Source organism: Triticum aestivum, chromosome 1B (assembly GCF_018294505.1).
Source record: "Triticum aestivum cultivar Chinese Spring chromosome 1B, IWGSC CS RefSeq v2.1, whole genome shotgun sequence".
Classification (NCBI taxonomy): domain Eukaryota; kingdom Viridiplantae; phylum Streptophyta; class Magnoliopsida; order Poales; family Poaceae; genus Triticum; species Triticum aestivum.
In genome coordinates, this window is record NC_057795.1 from 537,401,173 (window position 1) to 537,414,113 (window position 12,941).

Sequence of the window (12,941 nt, forward strand, 5' to 3'; positions counted from 1 at the left end):
AACCGAACGAGAAAAACTGGATGGGCCGGGTTTATTCCCCGGCAGGGGTAATCCCTGCGGACCCGCGTGGATTGGACCCAAAACCTCGCCGGGCTGGGCGTAACCGAACAAGGCCTTAAAGAGAATCATTTGTTTTTACAGTGATGTAATCAAACAAACCAAAATTTTGTAGGATTCGTATGGTCAGGACATTGATCACCTTCTGCCCGTACTTACGCCTGTCTAGCGGCTGCCCGACCCGGTTGACTCCCCGCAGAGTGGCCAGTTGTCATCCTACGAACATGTGGCCAAATGTGTGCCAAAATGTCGTCGACTCTTGCAAAACAACGCGGATACAGGTGAGAAAATTCAAACTTGTGTTAAAATTAATATGATGATTACAACAAATTTTTACTGAAAATAAAAGGCAGTCAGACTGCCAGGAAAAAAAACTTCAATGGACTACTGTACTTTCTTATTATTCCCTATGCTGCTACTAATCTTTTCTAAGCCCCTTGTGCAAAGGTGTTAAATGGAGGCCATGTTTTGGCAGTCACGTCCATGTCCGGGCCTCCAAAAAAAATGAACAAACCTGACCCGAGACCTATGCACACACAGTCCAAAAAAGGATAAAAATGAACAAGAATCCTACTCCTTGATTTCGATGGGTGGCGTTGAGAATTCCCCGGTCAGAACATCACCGAGTGGCCGAAGAACATGTCGTCCCTCGGCTCGTCCTTGGTCCTCGAGGCGTCGTAGTACATCGCTTCGCTCTGCTGCTGCTGTGGTTGCTGCTGCTGATCCTGCATGCTCGCGTACGAGTACGACGGGTTGCCGAACCCGGACAGCGCGAACCCGCTCATCCCCGCGGGCGCGCCGCCGTCGTCGAGGCCGCCGAACCCGTCGGGGCGAAGACTGGAATAGCCGCCGGCGCCCTGCAGGTAGCTCGCGGCCGGCTGCAGCGTCGCGGCTCTGTACCGCGCTGCTGCGGCGGCGCTCCCGCGCGCGGCGGGCACGTCGTGGTTGTGCTTGCCCTCGTAGGTGGTGACCACGGCGCGCAGGTCCTGCGACGCGCGCTCCACGTGCTTCCGCACCGGGCAGTTGGGCGTCGTGCACTTGTAGTAGCTCCTGCCGAGAAGAGAAAGGCAAAGCCGTGCATGTCAGCTCACACGTGTCCAACATTCGTGCTTCATCTCAAGAAGTTCAGTAAACCATCAGCTCGAACGTACCTCGGGTTCGGGTTGCCCTTGACCACCTTCTGCCCGTACTTGCGCCACCGGTAGCCGTCGTCGAGGATGTCGATGTCGCTCATCGTCTGGACGACGACCCTTGGCTCCCGCACAGTCCGGTTACCGACGGCCATAACCGTCGCCTCGCCGTCGCTCCTCCATCTCTTGCAATCAGCCTCCTCGTCGTCGAACTGATCCTCACCGCCGCCGACGGCTCCGGCCAGCCTTGAGCTCACGCCGTTCGTCTCGTCGTCCCCGTAGGACGCCGACGAGTTCTCGGGCGTGCAGGAGAGCGCGTCGCTCGACGCGTCGTTGGCCCCGTGGCACTGCAGAGCGTACGACGACGACACCGCCGAGCCGGAGCCCCGGCGCGGGTTCTGTGGCTTGGGGTGGTTGTGCGTGCCCTTGTACACGATCTCGGTGACCTGGCCGTCGGGCGCCTGCTCCACCTTCTTCTTGGTGGGGCAGCCGGCGAAGGAGCACTTGTAGTAGCTGCGCGGGTTCTCGCTCCCCTTCATCTGCTTCTGCCCGTACTTGCGCCAGTTGTAGCCGTCGTCCGACGACGGCCGCCGGCTCTGCACGCGGTACCCGGCCGTCCCCGAAGACACCGGGACGCTGTAGGCGCCGTTCCCGAGCACGTCAGGCGCCGTCGTCGCCATGATGGTGGACGTCGTCGGCGGCTCGAATTGCGTGGTGAACTCCGCCGGCCTCGTGGCCCCGTTCATGCCCGTGTCTTGGTAGCTCCACGGTTGCTGTTGCTGCTGCTCGTATGAGTCTCCCACCTACAGTAGAACAATACATTAGAGATCATGTAGTACAAGTGCATGGGCACAATTGGTACAATGGTTTTGACTTGAGCTTAGAGTGTGACAGCGCTGACTACAGTGTTTTAATTTCCAAATAATATTAAGAGATAATGCGTGTGTGCATTTCTTTGACATGACAAGCATAAAGGCATGTGAAGACAAGTCACAAATTGTGAACAAGTCAGGAGATGACACCAGTTTTTTTTTTTTTTTGAGGAAATCGGTAAAAAAAAAGTATGTGGGGGTAGAAGTGTGGCAAACGCTGAGCGGGCCTCAATATTCTGAGTAGGCTTTTTTTTTTGAGCAAGGAGTAGGCTTAAATTATGTGGGGTAGAAATACCAAGAAAATATTATGAGTGGGCCTGAATATTCTAAACCAGAAGCCCGGGTCGTCTATCTATCAGTCAACTGTCAAAATGTCAGTGATCATGCTGGGTCTTTCAAAAAACTGTCAAAATGTCGTTCTCTTAACGAGTGACTTTGCATGCAGTTGATCATTGAGTCTTACCAGTTGAGCCATGGGCATGGACGACTGCAGGAAGGAGGACGCGGTCGCGGTGGCCGCCGGCAGCGGCGCCGTCGTCTGGAACGTGAAGCCGGAGTACTGCCGCTGCTCGTCCTGGCTGGCGCTTCCCTGCAGGCCGTCGTTCTCCGGCGTCCCCATCCAGTTGAACTGATGCGAGGGGAACGCGCCCGTCGTCGGCGATGCGAATAGCTGAAACAAGCACACCCACATCTGTCAGCTTCCATGTTTGGAATAAGCCACTTGCACCGTTGCACTGCACGCATGCGCGGCACGGCCGGAGGGATGATTACGATAAACTGCTCGATCGGTGCTTACGCTGGGGGTAAGGAGGACCGGCGAGTCGAGGAACCCGGAGGACATGTTGAAGTAGGACGACGGGGACGCCGGCGGGAAGGAGGAGGGCGGCGTCATGGCCATGGGTAACGACAGCCTTGATCCACCTCTGCCGCCAGCAGAGAACGAGGTGTTCGCGAAGGCGAGCGCGACAGGTCCCGAGTTGGCCAGCGCAGCACCGGAGCTAGCTAGCTAGCTTGCAGCCGTCGAGGTCACCGGTGGCGAGGGAGACGGCCGGAGAGGAAGAAGGGAGCAAAGAGCGCGCGCAGCTGGGAATGGGATCGATCGACGGTGATGAGATGACTCTCCGGACACGACCGGTTGAGGCCTATATAGAGGTTTGAATATTTGACCGTTGACCGGTCAAAGCAATGCTTCTTTGACTGGCGGCTACGACCAGCACATTGGTTAGAAAGATACACACCAATGGGAGTGCGCGCTGTCGCTGATGTGGCGGGTGGTGGGGCTTCTTTGGAGGGGGCTGTGCGGAGGCGGGTACAGTTTTGGGTGGGCGGAGGGAGTGACGGCCGTGGATCGTTTGTCTGACTACTTCTTGTCGACTGGGATCATGGCCAAGGACCAACCACAATGCGCTCATTGGGTTAGTTATATATAAATTAAAATTAAGCCATATCAGTGCAGTGGCTTTGCGGCGACTGGGAGACTTGCCTTGCGAGCGTTAATTAAAGCTTGTTTTGCGGGGAGTTAATCAAGTTTTGTTAAACAAAACTATCAAAAATGTTTAGTGAAATGAACTCTTGCCGCTACAAAACAAAACATTAAAAGATGTTGGCTCATTCTCGAATTTTGGATCTCCCGCTTACAAATTAAAATGTACTCTCCAAAATTAATGTCTTCCGGACACCGATACTTCCTGAATTTGTCGTCGGGACGGATTCAACGTAGCTCCAGAGTAGATTCCTTTGTTTTTGAGGTACAAGAGTAACAAGTTTACTCTTCAGCCAACACAAAGTCGGCGATCAGGTCACCCAACAGGTCGTCCGGTACTCCCGGCATACATAGAAGATCTCCCATCGTCCTAGCACGGCCAGCCAGTAAATGGGCCATCTTGTTCTTCTTCCTGTTAGCATACTGAACATTCACCATGCTAAAATTAGCAAATTCCTGTTTGATATCCTCGATCACTGGAAAGCACGCCGACAAACACCCGCTGCCCAAATTCAGCATATCCGCCAAGGCTTTGCAATCCGTCTCCAGTATGAGGGGACCATGGTGCAGCTCCGACAACACCTTCAGGCCGGCTAGGATTGCTTGCGCCTCAGCCTCCTCTACAGAATTGCAGTGCCCCCCTCGTTCGGCAAGAGAGAAGAGAGCCATACCCCGATGATTGCGAGCGATTGCACCAACCTGAGAGGACCCATTAGCAGCCAAAAATCCTGCATCCGTGTTAAGTTTAACAGTGCCCGCCTCTGGGGGATCCCACTGAACATATGCAGGCGCCTCCGACTCCCCCCTGTGTACCCACCCTTGGTCCATGAGCAGCCTCACGTCCTACCTGAACTAGAGCATTTTTGCCTTTAGGATCAGGTACACTCCCAGCCTCTCACTTATGGAGATCCTCCTCATACTGTAACAAGAATGCTGAGGATCGACAGATGGACTCCTTCCCTGTATTGTGGGTGCAGTCGTCACGAAGAAACCAGTAGCGCCAAAGTAGTAGCAGGACTCTCGTTCTGGTATCCTGTTTGCAAGGGCCAAGCAGGTTCTGCAGCCAGTCCTCACCCGTGTTCCTAAAGAATCCCTCGCCCGGTAGGTCCCAGTGATTCCTCATGGCCTATCGCAGACCTCTGCTCTTCGTGCAGGCTACGACAGCGTGGAATTCATCCTCCTCGCACGCCCCACATATGTTACACGTGCTATCAGTTTCCTCGCACGCTCCAGAGTAGATTCATGTCGTCTCCTTGGAACGATAAAGTTAGGATTCCACGTTGCGCATGCGTAATGGCGAGATTTGAAGGAAATATGCCATAGAGGCAATAATAAAGTTATTATTTTATATTTCCTTACTCATGGTAAATGTCTATTATTCGTGCTAGAATTGTATTAACCGAAACTTGATACCGTGTCCCTAGTATACCTCTACTAGACTAGCTCGTTGATCAAAGATGGTTAAGTTTCCTAGCAATGGACATGTGTTGTCATTTGATGAATGCTATCACATCATTAGGACATTAGGAGAATGATGTGATGGACAAGACCCATTCGTTAGCATAGCATAATAATCGTCTAGTTTTATTGCTACTGCTTTCTTCATGTCAAATACACATTCCTCCGACAATGAGATTATGCAACTCCCGGATACCGGAGGAATGACTTGTGTGCTATCAAACGTCACAACGTAACTGGGTGATTATAAAGATGCTCTACAAGTTATCTCCGAAGGTGTTTGTTGGGTTAGCATAGATCGAGATTAGGATTTGTCACTCCGAGTATCGGAGAGGTATCTCTTGGCCCTCTCGGTAATGCACATCATATGAAGCCTTGCAAGCAATGTGACTAATGAGTTAGTTGTGGAATGATGCATTACGGAACGAGTAAAGAGACCTGCCGGCAACGAGATTGAACTAGGTATGAAGATACCGACGATCGAATCTCGGGCAAGTAACATACCGATGACAGTGAATAGCGTATGCTGTCATAGTGGTTCGACCGATAAAGATCTTCATAGAATATGTGGGAACCAATATGAGCATCCAGGTTCCTCTATTGGTTATTGACCGGAGAGGTGTCTCGGTCATGTCTACATAGTTTTCAAACCCGTAGGGTCCGCACGCTTAACGTTCGATGACGATATGTATTATATGAGTTATGTGTTTTGGTGACCGAAGGTTGTTCGGAATCCCCGATGAGATCACGGACATGACGAGGAGTGACAAATGGTCGAGAGGTAAAGATTGATATATTGGAAGGTAGTATTCGGATAACGGAAGTGTTCCGGAATGTATCGGTACATATCGGAGTACCGGGAGGGTTACCGGAACCCCCCACGGGAAGATATGGGCCATAGGAGGGAGGCACACCAGCCCACAAAGGGATGGCTCGCCCCCACCAGGGAGGAGTCTAAATTGGACAAGGGAAGGGGGCGGTGCCCCCCTTTACTTCTCCCCCTCTCTCCTTCCCCCTTTCCCCCTTTGATAAAAGGAAGGGGGACCTGAATCCTACTAGGACCCCAAGTAGGACTCCTCCTACTTGGGGGCGCGCCTAGGGTCGACCTCCTCTCCCTTCCTCCTTCATATACGCGGGGGGGGGGGGGGCTAGAACACACAACAATTGTTCCAAGCCGTGTGCGGTGCCCCCTCCACAGTTTACGCCTCCGGTCATATTCTCGCGGTGCTTAGGCGAAGCCCTGCGCAAATCACATCACCGTCACCACGCCATCGTGCTTGCAGAACTCATCTACTTACTCGATCCTCTGCTGGATGAAGAGCTTGAGGGACGTCATCGCGCTGAACGTGTGCAGAACTCGGAGGAGTCGTAAGTTCGGTACTCGATCGGTCGGAACAAGAAGACGTTCGACTAAATCAACCGCGTTAAGCAAACACTTCCGCTTTTGGTCTATGAGGGTACGTAGACACGCTCTCCCCGTTTCGTTGTTATGCATCTCCTAGATAGATCTTGCGTGAGCGTAGGATTTTTTTTGAAATTTCATGCTACGTTCCCCAACAGTGGCATCCGGGCTAGGTCTATGCGTAGATGATATGCACGAGTAGAACACAAAGAGTTGTGGGCGGTGATTGTCATACTGCTTACCACCAATGTCTTATTTTGATTCAACGGTATGAAGCGGCCCGGACCAACCTTACATGACCACGTTCATGATACCGATTCCACCGATAGACATGCAACTAGTTTTGCATAAAGGTGGTTGGCGGGTGTCTGTTTCTCCAACTTTAGTTGAATCAAATTTGACTACTATCGGTCCTTGTGAAGGTTAAAACAACAAACTTAATAAATCACCGATGTGGTTTTGTGCCATAGGTAAGAACGGTTCTTGCTAGAAGCCCATAGCAGCCACGTAAAACTTGCAACAACAAAGTAGAGGACGTCTAACTTGTTTTTGCAGGGCATGTTGTGATGTGATATGGTCAACACATGATGTGATATACGTTGTTGTATGAGATGATCATGTTTTGTAAAAGTTATCGGCAACTGTCAGGAGCCTTATGGTTGTCGCTTTATTGTGTGAAATACAAAGGCCATATAATTGCTTTAGTTTATCACTAAGCGGTAGCGATAGTCGTAGTATCAATAATTGGCGAGACGACCACGACGCTACGATGGAGATCAAGGTGTCAAGCCGGTGACAATGGAGATCATGACGTTGCTTTGGTGATGGAGATCAAAAGCACAAGATGATTATGGCCATATCATGTCACATATTTTGATTGCATGTAATGTTTATCTTTATGCATCTTATTTTGCTTAGTACGGTGGTAGCATTATAAGATGATCCCTTAACTAAATTTCAAGGTATAAGTGTTCTCCCCGAGTATGCACCGTTGCGGAAGTTCACATCATCTTGGTACATATAACCATTAGAAGTCTTTGAATTCTGAATGAATAAAATCTCCCCAAGTAGGATTCTAACCTACGACCAGCCAGTTAACAACCAACCAGCCCTAGGTTGGGGATAATGAGTTTTTTAAATCATGTAGGGAGATGCTTCACTCCGAGTCATTTATATTCGTAAGAAAGAACTCCCACACGTGCTGAGACACCACGTGATGATCGGGTGTGATAAGCTCTACGTTCAAATACAACAGGTGCAAGCCAGTTTTGCACATGCGGAATACTCGGGTTAAACTTGACGAGCCTAGCATGTACAGACATGGCCTCAGAATACTAGAGACCGAAAGGTCGAACGTGAATCATATAGTGGATATGATCAACATAGAGATGTTCACCATTGATGACTACTCCATCTCACATGATGATCGGATATGGTTTAGTTGATTTGGATCACGTATCATTTAGATGACTTGAGGGATGTCTATCTAAGTTGGAGTTCTTAAGTAATATGATTAATTGAACTTAATTTATCATGAACTTAGTCCTGCTAGTTTTTGCATATCTATGTTGTAGATCAATGGCCCGTGCTACTGTTCCCTTGAATTTTAATGCATTCCTAGAGAAAGTTAAGTTGAAAGATGATGGTAGCAACTACATGGACTGGGTCCGTAACTTGAGGATTATCCTCATTGCTGCACAGAAGAATTATGTCCTTGATGCACCGCTAAATGTACCCCCCCGAGCAACTACAGACATTGTGAATGCCTGGCAGTCGCATGTTGATGACTACTCGTTAGTGCAGTGTGCCATGCTTTACGGCTTAGAATCGGGACTTCCAAGACGTTTTGAACGTCATGGACCATATGAGATGTTCCAGGAGTTGAAGTTAGTATTTCAAGAAAATGCCCTAGTTGAGAGATATGAAGTCTCCAACAAGTTCTATAGCTGCAAGATGGAGGAGAACAGTTCTGTCAGTGAACACATACTCCAAATATCTGGGTATCATAATCACTTGACTCAGCTGGGAGTTAATCTTCCAGATGATTGTGTCATTGACAGAGTTCTTCAATCATTGCCACGAAGCTACAAAGGCTTCATGATGAACTACAATATGCAAGGGATGGAAAAGACTATTCCCAAGCTCTTCACAATGCTCAAGGCTGTGGAGGTAGAAATCAAGAAGGAGCATCAAGTGTTGATGGTTAACGAAACCACTAGTTTCAAGAAGAAGGGCAAGGGAAAGAAGGGGAACTTCAAGAAGAATGGCAAGCAAGTTGTCACTCCCGAGAAGAAACCCAAAGCTAGACCCAAGCTTGAAACTGAGTGCTTCTACTGCAAAGGGACTGGTCACTGGAAGAGGAATTGCCCCAAGTATTTGGCGGATAAGAAGGATGGAAAAGTGAACAAAGGTATATTTGATTTACATGTTATTGATGTGTACCTTACTAATTCTCGTAGTAGTGCCTGGGTATTTGATACCAGTTCGTTTGCTCATATTTGTAACTCGAAACAAGGACTACAGATTAAATGAAGATTCGCTAAGGACGAGGTGACGATGCATGTCGGGAATGGTTTCAAGGTCGATGTGATCGCCGTCGGCATGCTACCTCTACATCTACCTTCGGCACGACAGAAGCCTGCTATGCATGCACCCAACAAGCCTGCCTGCATGCGTCAATGCGCGCTGCCACGATGCGCCAACCGAGCCTGCAGGCGCCGATGCGTGCCGCCATGATGCACTGACCGAGCCGCTATCGTGCACGCCAGCCGCCACGGATGCAGCGGAGGTCGCTACCACTGGTTCCTCTCTTCTCGCACGCTTGTCTCCTCGATTTAGAGCATCGTTTTTTACAATCAGTTGCACCCTTTTCGATCCACTCGCATCTGCACCCGTTTTGCTACAATAAATAAATTGAACAAATATGTTGTGGCTGCATGCACTAGCTAGGTGGCTACATATTTGTGGCTTGTGTAAAAAAAGAAGAGTTTGTTGTGGCTGCATGCACTAGGTGGTTACTAACAAAGAGAGCTCTCTAAGAAAACAATCAAAAATATGTAGATAGGGCCAACAAGCCAATAGCACGATCACATAGTTGAAACTAGGAAGAACTTCATAATAGAATAGATAGAAAACTTAAGAATAGAACTTAATAAAAGGGCCAACAAGCCCATAGCATGCCCAACATAGTTCAATTACAACTTAACATAACATAGACTCAAAAAAAGAAAAATAGATAGAGGGTTTAGAACCCTAGATGCCGCCTTCTCCACCTCGCTCCTCCTCCGGGCGCCCTTCACTGCTCCTCCAGGGCGTTGTCGATGGGGTACGGAAGAGTGTGCATGCGTGACGCGGTGGGGAAGATGTTGGTGTACTTAGTGAACATGTTGTGCGTGGTGGAAGCAATGAACTCGCGGCCACACCAAAACACCCGGCCGAGGAGGTAGAAGGCGTTGATGTGTTGGCGAAGTGGACAAGGAGAGCAACCACCACCCCGTTTTGGATGACCTCTTCGACACAAAACATCCTTGGAGATCCCCGCGGGAGGTGATGGTAGCTGGACGCGAGGAAGAACTCGGTGAAGTTCCTTGCGGTCCCCTACCCTTGATATCACCCACACACGTAGTGTGCACTCAACGTACACGCTAGGAGGGTAGAGCCTCTCCGGCACGGTGGGTGGGAAGTGGTAGGTTGGTCCGGTGTATTGCATGGCTGAGGATGTGCTAGAAGAAGGAGAAGTGGTCGAAGAGCAAGAAGGGTAGATGGCAAAGACGATGGGAGATGGGTGAGGGATGTCAGAGGTAGAGGGTGGCTTAAATAGCCGTAGTGCTACGTGTTATTTGGCCATGACAATAACGGGGTCAAATGTGAAGTAGCCCGTTTTCAAATCCACCACAACATTGGGAGTGTACATGCGTGGGAAATGGTGGTTTGAAAAGAAGAAGAAAAAGAAGCTAATTGCACGCGTGGGAATCCGTGGTCATATATATTATATGAACAAAAGGAGACAATTTTTGAATAGTTTATGGCCATTTAGCATGATAAAAATAAATTTGGCCCTTAAAAATTTGGTCATTTTGCATTTTTATAGAACAAAAAGAACTAAATTTTGCTACGCAATGTCAATTGATTTCAAAGGATGCAAAAATACAAAGCCAGCACATTCACAAAACCAGAGCAAACGATGCAAAAAAAGATGCAATTCGATGGCCCAACCAGAGCTTTGTTTCCTTTTGGGCCTAATAACAACGTTTTTTTCGCGGAGTCAGTGGTGGGCAAGCAGCCGAACACAATCAATAGGATCACCTCTCGCGAATCTCCCCATGATCCAACGATGCGGAGCCATCCTTGTGATCCAACGGCGCGGAGCCTGCACGCAACCAACCCACCTAATTCCTTCTAGAAGACCAGATCTGAGGGTTGTTGCTTGGTGCGAGGGTATGATCGGACGGCTGACGTTGGGAGCTAGGGTTAGGCGAAACCCTGCGGGGTTTAGAGTGGTTTTGAGCTGGTCAACGGGGTTTCGAAGGATTTGACTGAGCATAACTAATTTTTAAAAAATCAAAAAAAATATGAAACCTTCGCCATTTGTCGTTTTATAAGACAGACTAATGAGGAAAAATACTAAACTTGGTCTATGGTCATTTTCATGAAAAAAACCTAACTGGCACGATCGAGGTCAAATGAGCACCATTAATTTAAAAAAAATAAAAAAATATATAAAACCTGCGCACAATGTTGTCTTATGTGACATGTTACCAACCAAAAATCATAAACTTGGTCTATGGTCATTTTCATGAGAAAACCTTCACACATATGAGCTATCACGTACATGATTTCATAGAGTTCAAGGAGAGGAGGTAGGGTTACCTTCTGTTTTTGAAAAATAATAATAAAAAAATCACCAAAGCTTTGTTTCAAAGTGAATAAGAAGGATCTTAACTTAGCTTTCCATTTTCATACTTCAAACATGTTTTTAATAGTTTTTATATTAAAGCATATGTTTTCAAAAGAAAATGTAAAAATATGAAGATTAATTCAAAAAATAGTGAGACTTCGAATCTACACTATGGAAAGTGAATATGTGTTAATAAAAAAACATTTGGCTCATTTAGAGTAGGTCCCAAAAAACTTGATTACAAATGGACTGTTTACCCTAGCCTGGGAGCTCATTTGGAGCACATTTCTCAAATTCAAATTTATTTGACCTCCTCTAAATCACTTCAAATTTTGCACACATGATCTCCTACACAAACATAGATAGTTTTCCAAGGTTTTATTTGTTTTTGCATTTTCTTGAATTTATATTGTCCAGGTTTGCCAAGGTTTACATGATCTCATTTGGAGCATGCATTTGATTTGATTAATAAACATGAGACAAAAAATTAGGATAAAACTCCTTATGATCAATGAAAAAGCAGCATGTGTGATCAGTGAAGCAACACTGAAACAACATGTGTGATCAGTGAAGCAACACTGAAACAACATGTGTGATCAGTGAAGAAACACTGAAACACCATGTGTGATCATTGCAGCACCTAAAATCATACTTCACAACATCTAAACATAACTAACCATAGATTCAGGATAGACAAATATACCACAGGCAAATTTAAGGACGGGAAAATATAGATAGCAACCAGATTACTAGCATCAACATAGCCAACCATAACCAAATTCGTAAAAACTAAATTCAGTTCAACAAACCATAACCAACAAGATTTAGTTCAACAAACCAAAAGTAATCCAACAGATAAACATAAAGATTCAGTTCACAGCATCACATCATCGAACACATCACACTGGAGTCAGGGCCTTCGCGAGGGCGGCATGCTGCCCCTAATCATGTAGTCCTCCCTGCGAATCGCTACATCCTCTGCATGAGACAGAAGGTAATCGAAGCGGCCATCCCTTGGCTTTGGCTTGGTGGTGCAGTAGGGGCAGTGCCACTTCTTGGTCTTGCGGTTGTAGAAGGAAGCAACTCCCTTGGCCTTGATCTTCACCACCTCCTTGGTTGTGAAGGATGCGACATTGCCCTTGTACACTTCTTCTCCAGAATCATACTGCACACATGAATGAGTTACATTAATACATTATAGATTCATGGATACACTATGTTAAAGGAACTAAATGAACAATCTAAATTTCAAGTAGGCTTACCTCATATTCTTCGTCATCACTTTCCTCTGGATCATACGGGTCATACTGGGCTAGTTTCCTCTTTCTACCCCCAACCATCATCCTCCTGAACATACAATTACATCCATCACTAGTAAATACAGAAGCCAATTGAAAATTTAGATATGCACACATGACACATTGATCATAGTGCTGATATACTCCCAATATACTATGATCATTGTTTTGCATTTTCCATTGTCATCCACACAAATTGAACAACAGAGCTAATATAACTACATATTGTGGACAAATTTATATACAAATGAATCAAGGGTTACTTTTGGTTATGACATCCAAATTTATATTGTGATTCATACGGTAGCATTGTGATTCTAAACATAACTAATTTCTTAATCAAT

At 47.2% G+C, this 12,941-nt stretch overlaps 1 protein-coding gene across 1 annotated transcript; it reads right to left on the reverse strand.

Annotated features, from left to right (window-relative positions):
- Positions 1-344: 344 nt before the first annotated feature.
- Positions 345-3,158, reverse strand: LOC123136873 (WRKY transcription factor WRKY24). The gene is made up of 4 exons (XM_044556379.1): positions 2,856-3,158; positions 2,523-2,729; positions 1,209-1,990; positions 345-1,107 (listed from the first exon to the last, which is right to left on the reverse strand). Exons 1-4 carry the CDS (start codon positions 2,955-2,957, stop codon positions 669-671), a joined length of 1,530 nt encoding a protein of 509 aa, XP_044412314.1. The 5' UTR covers positions 2,958-3,158; the 3' UTR covers positions 345-668.
- Positions 3,159-12,941: the final 9,783 nt, after the last annotated feature.